The sequence below is a fragment of the Acanthochromis polyacanthus genome, chromosome 11, assembly GCF_021347895.1.
Source record: "Acanthochromis polyacanthus isolate Apoly-LR-REF ecotype Palm Island chromosome 11, KAUST_Apoly_ChrSc, whole genome shotgun sequence".
Taxonomy (NCBI): domain Eukaryota; kingdom Metazoa; phylum Chordata; class Actinopteri; family Pomacentridae; genus Acanthochromis; species Acanthochromis polyacanthus.
Window position 1 is genome coordinate 33537218 of NC_067123.1, and position 16412 is coordinate 33553629.

General features: G+C 41.4%; 2 protein-coding genes across 5 annotated transcripts in view; both read right to left on the minus strand.

The window, feature by feature from the left end:
* znf704 (zinc finger protein 704) overlaps positions 1-6795 on the minus strand; it is a 71300-nt gene extending 64505 nt beyond the window's left edge. Inside the window, exon 1 of one of the 2 annotated variants that reach the window (XM_022202332.2) lies at positions 5860-6795. In XM_022202332.2, coding sequence (XP_022058024.1) covers positions 5860-6120 — 261 coding nt within the window. In that variant the 5' untranslated portion in view covers positions 6121-6795. The remainder of the gene's footprint in view (positions 1-5859) is intronic. The other variant, XM_022202331.2, reaches the window with a different exon arrangement.
* A 2828-nt stretch (positions 6796-9623) lies between these two features.
* Positions 9624-16412, minus strand: part of pag1 (phosphoprotein membrane anchor with glycosphingolipid microdomains 1) — a 63854-nt gene continuing 57065 nt past the window's right edge. For all 3 annotated transcript variants that reach the window (XM_051955203.1, XM_051955201.1, XM_051955202.1), the window contains 2 exons: positions 15193-15252; positions 9624-13020 (listed from right to left, as the gene is read on the minus strand). In XM_051955203.1, the coding sequence (XP_051811163.1) occupies positions 12655-13020; positions 15193-15252 (426 nt within the window). In that variant the 3' untranslated portion in view covers positions 9624-12654. The remainder of the gene's footprint in view (positions 13021-15192; positions 15253-16412) is intronic.

Sequence of the window (16412 nt, forward strand, 5' to 3'; positions counted from 1 at the left end):
TTTATGGAAACTACAAAAAGTTCATGCTACAGAGATATTAAATCATGGAAGTAATTCATTTAAGTGGAAGCATGCCATAGTGATTTCCTCATCTCAAACAGTTTAGTGAAACAAAAGCTAACAAAATCCCAATAAAAAATGTTAATGTCTCATGGCAATTTTGATAGAACAGAATGTCTTCAGATTAAAAAAAAAATATCACTCATCCCCATGTTTAAAACACTCCATCAAAGCTGCTCTAATGTCAGTCATTACTATGTTCAGGTAATGGAAGGACAGGACGCTGATTGTTTACATGTCTGCCTGAGAGCTCCTCAATGAAGTTATCTCCAAGTTTTGCACAAACTGCCGTGCGCTGAAATCCAGTACAATTGTGTCCCACTCGTAGTGTGATCGTGGATGTGCCCTAGGCAACAAGCGACCTCCACCCCCCAATCAGCCTTAAGACCGTCTACAAAGACAAACACAGATATTATCATCAACTTATCGCGTCTGTTTACCCGCTATGTAACTGATGCAAGCATAGTCGAAGCTAAGCAGCCAAGTGAAAGCCAACACTAACACATTCACTGTTAGGAATCAAATCGTCTTTGATCATTACTTGTCTTCTCAAACATAGTCGCTGTTACCTGTGACTAGGGCTGGGTGAGACGGCCAAAAAATAAAATCTCGATTTTTTTTAGTCATCTTGGACGATTCGGATTTTAATCGGTTTTTGTTGTTTCTTTGCAGTCTGTTTGCTATGGCTAGTGCTAGCCATGCCGCACTCCCGTAGCTGCGAGCACTCTTCCCATTCATTAAGATGCCTCTGCCAGAGGTGCTGAAAGAGGTTAGTTGTGCTGCTACTCTTCGTTTTCACAGTACTTTTGCAAACCTTGCACATGACTGTAGTTTGCTCTGTGTCAGTCTTGTCAAAGCCGAACCACTTCCATGTAATCGATGTAACATGAGGCCCTTTTCTCACGACCAACTCTTCGTCTGCTGTTCTGTCCACCATGACGGGGGTGTGAGTGTTTTGGCGGAAGAAGATGAGAGGCGGAAGCAAACGCCAGTGCACAAGTCGTGAAAGGCAGAAGAAGAATCTGTATTGTTATACATTTAAGCTCGCCTCGATTTTACGATTTGGTAAATTTTCAAATCGTCAGGTTTTAAAAAGACGAATTAATCGAATTAATTCGATTTATCGCCCAGTCCTACCTGTGACTATGACGAAGATGGGTTTCCAGTTCGCAATGTAGGCTTGCAAAGCCAGGAACAGCACTTGTATGGTTACGATGAGCTCCTTCTGTATGGCACCAACATTGTTGAATGGCTACATACATATTAACATTTTACAGTGACACAATAACATAGCTCTAACATGGCTCCTTGCCAATGGAAAAGCAAAACGGTTCTTAGAAAGTCTGAGGTTCGAACCAACTAAATACCAGCACTGAACTAGCACCTGGTTCTTCTTGGTGGAAAAGGGGTAACAGACATCCCTGAACGTAACTGAAGCCATCAGGCTCTTAGAAACACATTGAGAAAAGGCCAGAACACAAGCAGAGTGACACACGCAGCTGCCCACGCCACTGGAGCGTTGAGGAGAATGACATTCTGGCCAGTGTGTGTGTGTCTTTGTGTATGTGTGTGATCAGATCTTTTTCCTCAAAGTGCTGTAACACGATTAGTCTTGACTGCAGAAAACACACCGTAGTCAATCACTCACACACACGCTCTATGAGAACAATTTATTTTGATTAATGAGGTTAAAAAAAACATGAGAAATTAGTATCGAGTATCGCTCATGACAGAGGCTGGTCGCGTAAACGCTCAGTGGTGCACAAAATGCCCTGTGAAAACACAGACTTCAGTAAAACAACAAGATGGATTACACCGGCTCGTGGAAGATTAGGTGCTGTGTGTACAACAAGTGTACTCTTCGGATAAAACCCATGAGCAAGTCCTTCCTTTCACCAGGATTATGAATTATGGCATTTTACAGAGCCAGGAAATTGTGAATCATGCCAAATCGCTGGTGAAATGTGAGATGCATATGTCATAGCTGATGTGCCTGCACACAGAACAAATACTAAGAGTGTCCCTCCTTTCTTTATCTCTCATTCTGCTTCTCTCTCCCACTCTAAAACACACAAGCTCATAACCCACTCGCTTTGGGCAGCAGCCTAGACATCTAAAGATTCTTAGACTTTGACAGGTGAAAGGTCGTAATAAAAAATGTCCTAAAATCTCAACCGTGTCTTTTACCTCATGTAGTTCTCTGTTGTTGGGGGAAAAAAACTGCATCAGCACATCTGCTATTAATGATTCTGATTAGGAAAGTAAATGATTCATTGAAGATCTCATGCTGCATTTAACATTGATTTTCTAATATACCATATATCTTTGTCTCTCAATTTCTTGGTTTATACTGAAATCAAAGTTTAAAATTGCAATTTTCAAATCACAAGCTTTACAATCTTGCTTGATTCCATGTGCTACCCAAACAGCCTGAATATTACTGAACAACTGGAGAGTTTACATCAGGGGTGTCAAACATGTGGCCCACGGGCCAAAACTGGTCCCCCGGTGGATCCAGCCCGGCCCGGGGAACGACTTTGTAAAGTGCAAAAATTATAGAGAAGACATTAACTGCAAATTGTAAATCTGTAAAACTAGAAATTTAAACTAACTTCTAGACCGTGACAAGTTGTTTTAATCATAAAGTAAAACACTAGACTGCTCATTGTTCTTTTGTGTCTCATCTTTGTAATATTTTGTGTTGTTTTTGTTGCCTTGTCTTTTTTGTCAGACTTTTGTCATTTGTCTTATGTTTGTTTCCTTTTTGTCTCACTTGTGTTTTTTGTCATTTTGGGTTTTGCTTTATTTGTTATTTTGTGCACGGTTGTTTGTCTATTTGTTTGTCGTTTTGTTTCTTGTTTTTTTTTCCAATTTTGTCTCGGTTGTCCATTGTTTTGTCACTGTGTAACTTTTTGCCCAATTTGTCTTGTCTCTTTTTTTAGTTTCATGTCATTTCTCTCATTTTGTGTCTTGTTTTTGTCATTTTGTAATATTTTGTTTAGTTTTTATTGTCTTTTTTGTTGTTTTGATCACAAAGTCAAATACTATAATGTTATTTTTCAGATACCTCTGACTAAATGTTTTGTGCCTTTGTAGAAACACTGATCTGTAATTTGTTATGTGTAAATGAAAAACTTTTTCTTAAGAAATTTCAGGTTGTTCATGGTGTTTTGTAAAAAGATAGTTCATTCATGTGAATATTTTCAGAATGTACTTTTTTGCACTAAAACAAAGGAAACATTTGGAGTTGTGGTTATTTCTAGGTTATTATGCTCTGATTTTACTGGTCCGGGTCACTTGAGATCAAATTGGGCTGAACGTGGCCCCTGAACTAAAATGAGTTTGACACCTCTGCTGTAGACTCTGAAAAAAACATGTCTGCATGGCCTCAACAAGGTGCAAAAGCATTATTCTATTGGATCTTTTAAATGTTGAGAAAAACTTGTGATTATTCCTGGTATCAGCAAAATGTACACCTGAAAGTTACGCCATAAGAAAATGCAATTCAACTTGCAGTCACAATATTAATATTGTCCAAAAGGTCATAATTTTTCCCAAACATTTCAACCCTGATGCTTTCTGGTGCAATAGCAGACTATATGACAAATGATTTGAGTTATTTTGCCAACTTAATGCAAACAGCTGAGAAGAACACTCACATTTGCATATTAATAAGAAAAATGTATTCATTTCTGTTTAACTTGTGCTTGTGTGCAAATAGCAGGCACAAAACATATATAAACACGTACACCTCCTTTACGATTACTCATATATTTCCAGAGGGGCGCCAGCATCCAGACTTGACCCTGTGATCACTGTGCTTCATGCTGATGTTGCTCAGTCGACCAATGAGGACAGCCAGCGCTGGCCTGTCTGGGATCACCGCTTCAGAACAAAGAGTCACTCAGCTTCTGTCAACAAGCTTGCTTCATTGACTCCCACGTTGGCGCACGATCAACACGAGCAACAGCAAAAGACACCGGCACAACAAAAACAAGCGGCGCCTCCTTGTTACCGGGCGACAAATCGCTGTAACTTCGCTCACGCAACACACACTTGCACAAACCAACTAGTCAACAAGTGGCATCCCTCCCCTCCCACCCCCACCTCCCCTCCCGCTCCAGAACAGGGGGCATTCGTTTGCCATACCGGGCACATGGCCAAGCATCCAGATTCTTTGGAGCATGCCACCCGTTGCCAACCTGGGGGTGCCCACTTTGTTGGGCGCACAGCTGCTGCTGCACAAATGCTCTCACAAACAACCTCTATTCCAAAATTTTTAAGTAGTCAGATCTCACTCATTAAACGTATAAATACACATTAGAGGAAACTCACATCCGTGTTTTATTCCGCCCTCACGCACACAAAAAGCAACACAGAGGCACATGTGAATCCACACACACAGAGAGAGAGAGAGGGCGAGCGCAGACCCTCCTCCTCATTTTATGGCTTGTTTTCGACCTCAGTGGGAATTGAGTCGTGCTGAAAGAGACTTGACCATTGTGCTGACAGGACTACACTCTCGGCCTCAGCTGCACTACCCCAGCCTGCACCGGTGACTGTATTGTGCAACAGCTTTTGTGAGTGCAGCACTGTATACACCGATGTGCAAACGCAAAACACGAGAAGCCAAGTTTACGTTGCATTTCCCACTGCCGACATATCTGACACACTTCTCCATGCAGAGCTGTCGTGCTCGGCTGTAAGGCGTGACATGCGTGTGTAATGTTTCAAATAACAGTTTACAACTTCATTTGCGATTTACAAGCGTTTCACACGGACGAATAAAATCTGAGGGTTGCTGCTGTAAGGAAACGTGAGTGATCCAGAATGTGGAAGCAATCATTTCAGTTCTGAAAATTAAGATTAAAGACTGCAGGCTGTGAGTTACTTCAGCACCAGCATCAAAACGCAGATGAACGCAAGGAGGCATATAAATCAGAATGTGAACATAAAAAGCTGTTGTTCAATCACATGCATTCCTCAGTCACTCCCTCACTATAAAAAGGAAGGAACACAACACACCACACACACACACTTCCCCCTATTGCAGAAACAGTGTTTTCATCCAAGAAGCTGGATTGCCTTCTCTTCCCCACACAATCTTTATGTGAGGCCATGTGACAGCAAAGCCTTCAGTTTGGATTTGAAGGCAATTAGGTCATTGCTTGTCGGGGCTACAAATTTAAACATCAAAACTTAGTATTTTCCCTCCAAAGCCGCAGGAATCCCACATGATCTATTTTTAAATGCTTTTAAACAATAACAGCCTTGTGCAGAACACTCACATTCAATATGCAATTTGGGTGACAAGCTGCATCATCTATGAATGAAAAAATCCCCCCAAATATACAGATTTTTGGTGTGCAAATGTGCAATTAAAGGCAGCATGCACACAATTAGTGTGATGTAGAAGTACAAATGTATGTGCACAAAAAAAGCACCCAGCTCTTCACATCAGTCCAAAACGCTGCAGTCAGAGCGTGTTTGTTTGCCTCATCTTACCCACCCACTAGCCCACATAAACATTTCGCAGGCCCTATCAAGCCCTTTGTCCCATATCTCTGATGTCGCCAAATGTCATGACAGTCCGTAATTTGATGCAATATGCACACAAATTGGCGTTGCAGTTATTCTGAATGATGCAGGGTTTGTCCCCGCTGGTTAAATTTGCCAGCAGCGGCGGCGGTGACACCGTTAAATCCGCTCCGTGCAGGAAGCGGTTAAACGCTGCAAAACACCGCACAACAAAAACAGTGAAGCGCTGCCTGCTGGCCGGGGCCCTTCGCCGCTACCCACCTTCAGGCTGGACTTGAGCGGTCCCTTGGCGGCGGTGTGGTTGAACCCCGCAGCTATCTCCTCCTCGGAGAACTCCTTGAGGCTGCCGTCTTGCATGAGCACGGTGTAGACGCTTCTCCGGGCTCCGGCGGCCGAAACGTCTCTGTTTTCCTGCTTGACAGCCTGGACCACTCCTGTCACCGGGGCACCGTCCCCGGTTGGACTCGGCGCATAAACGCGGCTGCCGAGGATCGACCGCTTCACCAGACGCCTCGTATGCATGTCGAAAAAGTGTCTCGCTGTGTTCAGAGCCGGCGAACCGGTGGATTTAAATCATTAAACGTCGAATTATAACCGGTAAACAACGTCGAGAAAAACACAAAACCGCAGCGGGTAGACTACGCGCTCCAACAGCCCTGACAAAATGTTAGAAAGCGGCAACATACTCGGAGGGAGAAAACTCCACGCCGCGTCCCGCACAACCGCACTGAGAAGCACCGAAAGCTGGGGGAGAACTTTGAATTAGCACCCGACAACAGCCCGCGACATGAAAGCGATTCATTCGCCGCTAAACAACCTCCACATCCAACCGGCTACCAATCTTCCTCCGTTCAACCCGTTTGTTTTCCCCACTGCTCCCTGCGAGCTGCGGGGGCGGCCAGAAAACGCGGACTAATCGCTACGTCTCGGAACCGAAGTGACATTTGTACACGATTAAACAAAATGGCGGCTGTTCGGCGTACAAATGGCTCGGACGGGGAAGAAGAGAAGCAAATGCGTCGAATTATGCCACTCAGGTTGGTCCTGAAAGTCGAAATTCCAACACGGGAGGTGAAAATGGCTCAAAATACAACCGTTATGTGAACTCCAGCTCCGGTTGCTGAGAGCTCCAGTCCGTTTCTAGCTCCGACCGAGCAGAGCCTCTACCGGCGGAATGCTGCCTGTAAACATGTGCGGTCCGGCGGCCAGGGCGGGCTGTAATTGGACGGCGCAGCACACGCCTCCACAAGCCCCCACCGATCCCCTTTCTCCTCCGACAGAAGGTATTGCAACTCGGGAAGATGCTCCATTCAAAACAATGACGCAAGGATGGATAGGAAGCCAGAAGGGAGGGGATGTAGCGGCGGGAAAGAGAGGCAAAGGGGGGAAAATTTAGGCTCCAGAAAGCAAAACTTCCGCCAGACGGAAAGCTTCATACTGTAACCCAGTTCTACCAGCGTGTAGCCTACTTTTCAGGTGCCATGGGACCTCTAAATGTCTTCTAAATCAAATGGGCTGCTGTGGTCTGTTTTTGTGAATGTAAACATACAACAGGTTTTGAATGTCAGTGCTTTATTCAGTTTTATTTAGGTACTGCCAGTTCACAACATCTCAATGCATTTTTGTTTAATAAGGTGGACATCTTTCAATAATGTACAATGAAGAGAATCCCAACAAATGCAAAAAATAATTTTTAACAAGTTTTGGTGACACTGGGAAGAAAAAAACTTCCTGCAGAACCAGGCTCAGAGAGGGGCCAGACATCTGCCTCAACTGGTTGGGGTGAGGGTAAAGGGGAGGTCTATTAATTTGATAGTGATATGTTAATTCATGCGTTTATACAGTCTGAAGGCTTTTGCAGCTTTTCCTCCTACTTTGGCTGCTTTTAGTCAGTACTCCAGCTCCAGCTCTTTGACTTGAGTTGGTAACCAGCTTCGTATAACTGCTTAGTCCTTACTGCAGTTGTAGAGTTCAGTGAAGCCAGACAATGAAAAGATTTGTTGAACTAATAGTTGAAAGCTCTGCCTCTGAATCTACCTTTGGAAACTTGGGAGGGAAACTGTTTCCATCATCAATGATCTACACAGACAAGAGCCAATCAAATCCCCAAAACAATACTATAAAGTTCATCTTGTGCAAATACTAAATGTAGCTCAGGCATTATGCCAAACATTTATAATGGTTATTTGCTCATTTTTACCAAGAATGCAGTGATGCCTGTATTTGATGCATTGATAGCAGCAAGCCAACAGCTATAGACAGGTGACAAAATGAAGGAAAACCCAACATGTTGTGTTTTAGCAAGGTGTTAGCCCATCAGAGCAGCTTCAGTGCACCTTTAGTATTGATTCTCCAACTCTGTGGAACTCTGCTCGCAGGATGAAATGCCATTCTTTCAGAAGATGTTCTCTCTTTGGGTGTTTTGTTGATGTAACATGTCGGTCCATAATCTCCCAGAGGTGAAAAATCAATAGTAGAAATCATTTTGTCACAGCAGCTACAATCACAGTCAAGAGCCCACATCGAACACTGAACATAAAACATTTCTGGAACGAAAACTACTCACAGATGTACTGGAAGGTACTGAAGGCGTCGCGTAAGGTGATGTTTGTAATATGTGATGTGCAAAATATACATTATGGAAAATATGGTGTGTGTAAAAAATGTTGGAAAGCTATAGTGTAAATATATCCAATAAGCCAAAAAATGAATTGTGGGTCAGTATATAACTGAAGGATTTTTGGAGTCCTAGGGATATTTCTTGCATACATTTTTATTAAAAAAAACATTTTTAAAAAAAGTTTTTTATGTTTATCATGATCATGTCTTTACAAATTCCATCATTATTTATTTTGTAACCAATCATTTATTTAAAAAAATGACTGGATATCACTAAAAAGTCAACAACAAATGCCAATAACAACCACCTTCTAATTAGCAAAACAATAATAAAATGAGCTTTTTCCAAAATTGTTTTGATTGTGCTCTTTTTATTAAGTTGAGATAATCATGACAGATATTTCTTTTTTGGCAATATATCAAATTTTATGTGGAAAATAACAAATCGTCACCTTCAACTAAGTTACTCATTACAAAAACATCTCTCAAAGAAGTGTGCTAATTCCACATCACATGATCTGCTTCACATGATGTCATTTCCTCCTGAAGAAAAGACTGGAAGACTCCAAGGCTTTCTGAGTTATTTAATATAAAGCAGTGTGTGAGTCAAGTGTGGATTTATGGTATGTCAACAGGTTTACTACAATATCTTTAGAAATAGCTTTCAATTTCAATTTTAACCAACTGCATATATAATATTTAGAAGAATTTTTCTGCAAAAATGCAGTGTGGTGTTTGGTTCTAGGCGGCCATGTTGATTTTAGGCCTGAAAACAGCAAAAATGTTAACTATGACACAAAAAGTCCTGCAATTACATATTGACACTTGTATATTTAAAAATTCAATATATGATCAAATAGAAAAATATTTATTTGAAATGCCTCATCCCTCTCAGGCGACAAGTGGACACACAACATGCCAGCAAATTTCCCCCTACAGCATAACAGAGCCACCAAATCCCTTCATTTGAGGGTCAGAGGTTAAGAGTTTTCTTTAAATTTGTCCCCAGTATGTAGATTTTTCCATACTTTGTGCATATCATTACAACACTGTGCAAGACAGTCAGGTGACAATCTCATGTAACGCTGTTCTAAAAAAGAAACATGAAGTGTGATCTCACAGCATATCACGAGTTCCCGCTCGCAGAGAAGCGCAAAGAGAAGTGATAAACGACTCTCTTTTGATTTGAAAGTTCATAGCGCTTTGATAAATCAAATTTACCAGGAGCCTAATTCATTCATCATAATTATCACCGAGTGTGGCAGAGAAAATATACCAAAGAGTGTTATTGCAGTAACAAATGACCTAATTAATGTCAAATTTAATGTTTTTAGAAAAATCCTACGCGGTGTACAATCCTTCTACAAGACAGCGATCCGGTGAATAAAAAGGACAAAATGACACAATTTATTAAATTTATATTTTAATAGAACAATTCATGTCATAAAATATTTACATGCAGAGAATGGAAACCGGACAGAGTGGAGTGACAGATGTGGCCATAACTGCCAAAACAGGCTTTGCCCTTTGATCAAAGGCGGGTGTCACCAGCGAGTCGTCGGCTGGATGTAACGGGGGGAACAAATGATCTCATTAGGGGAGGAGTGGAGCAGCGAGGGAGCTTCTCTGGACCCCTACCACACCCCCATTCCCTTGAGGGGAGTGTGTGTGTGTGTGTGTGTGTGTGTGTGTGTGTGTGTGTGTGTGTGTGTGTGTGTGTGTGTGTGTTTATATGACCGACATAGGTAGCTCGAGAGAATAAGTGATTTTAGCTAAGTATCTATTAACTGTGTCCGTGTGTGTTGTCCTGATTAGATTTGGCACTAAAACGTCCCCCTTTGGCAGATCATTTCCTTAGAGGTCATTTATAGCACTCTGTGAACACTATTATACGTATCTGATGGTACCACACTGATATGCAGTTGTGTCACTTGACAGTGCATTAAAATGTTCATGTTCTTTTCATTATTTTTTTTTTGGCCCTCGTGTTGTCCTGCGGGTCAAAATTGATCCGTTTTAAAGTTTGAAAATGTTGAAAAAATATATATATTTTCACAGTGAAACTTCTGATGTCCACATTTTCCACATTTTTGGGAAATCTTTCAATATTTTTTGGTGGAAAAAAAGAAATGTTAAAAATGCTTCTTTAAGAACATTCACATAAAAATCAACCAAAATCCAGCGATTTTGGTTGATTTTTATATGACCGACATTGATATTTTAGATATTTTTAGGATTTTTTTTGGAAGATTTTCACTCATTTTTTGAAAATATTTACAAGAATTCTCTTGCCAAATTTGGGGAATTTTTTAAATAAAACTTTCAAGGGAAACTTTTAAGGAATTATTGGAATTGTCTTCCTGAAAATTTGGGGAATTTTATTGCTGAATTTATTTCAGACAAGGAAACAATATTTTTTTGGTGTCCGTAAATGAAGACAGCAGGAGGGTTAAGTGAACATTGACAATTACCTCTTTGCAGAAATGAGCTACCCCGTTACACCCCCCCCCCCCCCCCCCCCATGTAAAACACAGAGATTTCATTTAAAATCCTCTTTCAGTGTAGCCATGCTGACAGATATAACAGCATTTCAAATGTCTATCATTTATGAATCCACTACCAGTCAGAGCGGACTGGCTGTGTTTGTCTGCAACAAGCTCCAGCATGTCTAATAAAACATGAACTAAGGCTTGAGATAGTGTAATGCTGTAAGTTTTTTGACGTGGGTGGAAATAGATGACACCAATTTTTTTGGCGAATAAGGAAGGAGGTACATACTGCAGCAATGAAAAATATATTTACAGCACAAAAGCACAGGCCCTATTCAATTGGAAAATCAATCAACGGTATTCAGACATATATATATTTTTAATAAAAGTACCACGCTTTTCTTCAAATGCTACGTACCAAAAGAGTTGTACCATGTGTCTGACATCTGCTTGGTTACTATTTGTCAGAGCTAAAACGCCAAATAAAATAAAAAAGACATTGGACACACTGGGTTTCCCTTAAAGCAAGTCATACATACATCAGTGCTCTTTTAAAATTATACCACTCTGGACATTTGTACAAATACATAAAATTTCCATTGAGTAACAATTGGTTAAAATAGTGCTCTAACTATATACAGGCCTTGGTTGGCATGTCGTCAGTACAAGCTACAAACAGACAGATATGTTTTTTTTTCTCTTCTAAAAAGCATAAGATGTTCAAATTGTGCAGCAATGTAACTGGCTTGTAATGATGCTTTTCATAACCTGTGTATAAATGCAGTACCGTCATATTAAACACTGTGCTTTAATGCCAAATGAAGACTTGTACCGAAGTTAGACTCAACAAAAACATACAATACTACAAACTTATCGTGTCATTTTGTCACATTGTAAGTCTTCTGAATTGGTTTCGACTTGTGTGCAAAACGACAAAAACGATCTTCTTTTTTTAAAACAGGGAATTTTTTAAATAGTCAAAGGGGAAGCGTACCTAATTGCTGTTATCCTCACAACATTTAATCTTAATAAAACCACTGGAAACGTCTATAAAAGCCTAGTTACGTTTCTCTCACAGACACACTCTGCAACATTTCACAATTACATAACAATATGCATCTTCAAATAAATATGAATTTCACAAAAATCATTGACATGGACTGTAAAATCTCGAAAAATGCTTCCATAATGCAAATCTGCAGATGAATAGTTTGACCCTGGAACATGTAAAAGCCCATACATTTGCAAAAGGACATGTATGCAGCAGTCTCTGTTTGTTTTATCTGTCAAATGCTACCTTTGTTTCTGCTAATCACACATCAGATTGGCTTTTTTCGTTTCGTGCCAAGAACACTTTTCACAGGAATTTCTAGCAGAGAATGCACAGCGGAGGTGCTGCCAACCCTGACAAGGAACGGCCTCGAAATACACCATCTGACACCTCAATAAAACATGACACTGAGTCACCTGGAAAAAGCTGGAGAGACTAGCAGCTGCAGATGGGATGTATAAATAATAATACCTTCACATGTACAGTAAGTGCATGAAATGCATGAACATATGGCACTGAATTCTTTTTGTGTTTGTTTTTTAAATCACAGGCATTGATCGTGTCCTCAGCTAACCTTTAAAATGGAGTTTTGTGATTGGATATTTATTTTGACAGTTCATTTATTGGATTTTTTTGATCAAGTGTTGTTAAGGCCTACCAGTACCAATGACATTCACCTTGTTTGATAAATTAATCAGATATGATAAACCGTACCCAGGCTGTAATGAAGACGCTCATGCATTGATGATGGATGCTCTGGTGTGCCATTTTCTGCCATTTTTTCCCCTCAAGTCATGCACCAAAAGCATGCTTGAGAGCAAGTTTAAAGCACTACAGTGATGCCTGTAAGATGCACTGGCTGGGGAAGCGTTGCCACAGATGTAGATGATGAAAAACTCAAAGGCGGGAGGTTTCCCGGCTCAGACCCAACTCTCCAACGCTCTCGTAATCAGGCTCTGCTTTGGCAACGTCTGAGCCCTCGGCCCCCAGACCGGCCCTGTGGTCGTCATCCGAGCTGCTAGTCTTTGGGATGCGGATGGATTCGTAGCCGGGATCTGTGCTGTCCAGGATGGGGTCTTCCCCGCTTGACTGGGACTCATCGGGTTGGCTGTAGATGTCTCGGACTGTAGCGTAGAGGTCGCTGGAGGAGGAGGCCGGGACCAGACCTTTGATCTCCGCGATGCTGCTGTAGTCGTGCTCTTTGTCTTCCTCATTAACAGCATCATCACAGTTTGTTTTGTTGACCGTAGAGTACACCGCCGACTGTAACACAGAGAAGAGACAAAAATTCACAAATTGTTCACAATAGGAATACACGATTATCAGCCTGGCTAATTTTCGTGGCCATATTTGGCTTTTTTTCTTACTATCGGCACCTAAATTTCTATTGGTCGATTATTGACAAATTACATATGCTACTTCAGCTCTGATGCAGCCGCCTCTCTCTGTCTGTTGAGGTATCAGAAATGTCTCTCAAGCAGGGAGTAGAAAAACTGCACAAGAAACACAAGCCGTTGCCACAAACCAGGAAATGAGCTCCTCTCACAGTGTCTAAGGCTATGCTAACTGCTAGTGGCTAACTTATTACCTCTATCCTGGTCCACAGCCTCGTCACTTCCCGCATCGACTACTGTAATTCTGTCCTCTTTGGTCTCCCTCACAAATCCCTCCATAAGCTTCAACTGGTCCAGGAGTCAGCTGCTCACATCATCTCCAAAACCCAATAGTTTCAGCACATCACCCCCGTCCTACAGCAACTCCACTGGCTCCCTGTCAAATCCAGAATGGGATTCAAAATCCTCCTGCATACATTCAAGGCCATCCACAATCCACAACCTTGCCCCTCCCTATCTGTCTGATCTCCTTTACATCACCTCCTCCATCCAGATCCTCTTCCTCCATCCACCTCACAGTGCCCTCCGCCCGCCATAAGCACCATGGGGAGCAGGGCTTCCAGCTGCTCTGCTCCCAAACTCTGGAACTCACTCATTCTTGACATAATATTGACTCTCTGTCTCTCTTTAAATCAAAACTCAAAACTCATCTATTCAGGACTATTTATTCTCTCTAGCTGCTTTCTTTATGTATGCTTTTTATCTTTATGTATGTTTTTATCTTTTTGTTTGATTTTTATCTTTTTGTTTGATTTTTATCTGTTTTGTTGTAATTGTTTTTACTGTAAAGTGACCTTGGTTGTCAAGAAAGGCGCTCACAAATAAAATGTCTGACTATTATTATTAACTTAGGCTGCCCCAGATTACCTTGAAACAGAGTCTGGATAACAATCATTACTCTGAGAAGCTACGCAGCGGAGTTATTTGACGATCGCCGTACGTTTGTCTGTGCACAACCTTACTGAAAAACGGACTTGGATGAAATTTTCAGGGAAGGTCAGAAATGACACAAGGACCACCTCATTAGATTTTGGCAGTGATGCAGCTTATAGTCTGAATCCACGGATTTGTGAAAGATTTCCATTGCGAGATAGCGGCATGACATCACTGCAACTATGGCAAGTGAACGCTACGTCAGCTGCCTGCTGACGATCACATGATTGCGATCCTGCGACAAATTCACCAGCAGACTTGTGGGAAATGATACAAGGAACAAATGATTAAATTGTGGGAGTGGTTCTGAGTCTCATCCATGACCGCCGGCTGCTACATATTGAGATCACATGATTTGGTATCTGTACATAACGTACACATGCACAACACATGCCTGTGCTCAGCGCAAGGTCATTTTGTTTGTGGGTACATCTATATTAAATGGCCCTTCTATTCTATTTGCATTTCTGACAATGCCATATGGGGGAATGAACAGCCTTAGTGGAGTACTGCGCTCTCTAAGTGCTCTTCTTGCTAATAATGCTTTAAGATATGGACCTTAGTGGGCAATAAAAGTGATAGAACAGAGAAAGATTATGAAAATAAAGAAGAGCAGCAGATGGACCTGCAGGAGACAAACTGATCAATCTCAGTTGATCCCACATAAACAAAAGGAAGCATCTTATGTCAATCACTCCTATTTCTACTTAACATATTCAGTTCTTGCATTTAATGTGTACCGGTTCCAAATACCATTTATCGGCATTTCTTGATTGGCAACAATTGGCATCAGTATCGACCCCCATATTGATTGATCTCAAGTTCACATCAATTGTCTAGATTTGTCATGAACATAATTTCTTTAATGAGACAACAAAGAATGTGAACTGTCAAGACACTGATGCTTTCATATCCCAAAGATCCCTGCTAAGTTTTTCCCTCTTAGCACATTTTCTCTCATGGTGTACGAATATTTTACCACTTTCCACTGTCTCTGTTTTTTTTATCTTTCTGATGCTCGGAGCATTGGCATTCACATTGCAAAGTGCTGCTGTCTCGGGACTGGAAACTGCAGTTTGGGGAATAAGGGAGTTTAACACACACTTACCTCATTGTCTGACAGAACGTGGTTGTCGAACCCCGGTGCAGGAGACAGAGGGGAGTGTAACTGGAGGAGGAAAGAACAAAAAGATAGCTTCAGATACGGCAGGTGGTGCATGAAAGAAAAGACTGAGTGCAGAATCAGAGGTTTAAAACACTTCTGTGGCTCACAAAGTCAACGCTTACTCCACCTGAAAGGGGCTGTGAAGAACATTTAAAGGGTTGTTAAGAATTTGGATGCATCTTCATGTAAGAATGTAAACTGTAGTAGAGCTTTATAAAATAAACTATTTTAATTAAAAGCACAAAGCTGTAAAAGACAGAAAACAAATGTAGTGATAGAGTTGTTTCAAACAATTGTGAGCGAACGCAATTAAGATAAGGTTGGCTTTCTCATCGAGCTGTAGCACTAAAACACGCTGGCAACTTATTGACAACTTCTCAAAAAAACACACACACACCAGATGAAAATCTGTCTCGGCCTGAAACAACGCTCAGTAACCGATCGATGGCGAAATTCTAAACTACAGCTATTCCCAGCCGTGGGAGAAAAACACGCTTTGCATTTGCCGTTTCGGTCGCGATACGTGTGAAACTAATGTTCTATATAACCACCCATTCATTAAAAAAATTATTGAGTGGAAGTCAATAGGCAGTGACTGAGAGTGTGACGCTTTTGTGCACAGCCTCTGTCCACTTCGCCTTGTGATCGATGAGGGAGCCATTAATCAACAAAGCACATCTGACAGCAGTACAAAACACCTCAGGAGTCTAACAAGAATCTCAATATCCCCGGCAGCAGCGCCTAAATAGTTTATATCATGTAAAAAAGGACAAGAAAATGGAAAAATATTGCTTTTTGTGTTATTTTTTTTTGGAGCTGGAGCAAGGATAAGAAGGCAGATTCAGTCCTCAGTTGGAGCTGGAGGCACCAAGGTTATTGCTAATGTTTTTTTTTTTTTTAAAGCAGTAGCTGTTCACTTTGAGCCACAGCGCTCGGTGTCAGTTAAGGACACATCTCTATGCAGGCTGCACTCTCTCACACTGAATGGAAACCTGTGCGCACGGATCATCCATCAAACGGTCCGCTGCAGCTTTATGTCAGACTATCTTCAACCAGGTACATGTTTCTCTGGCTTTTTGTCAGAGCGTGTAAATCAATATGATTACTTTATGGCGAACGCATGTTTAGAGACATGATTACTTTTATAGATCCGGCGCGCACTT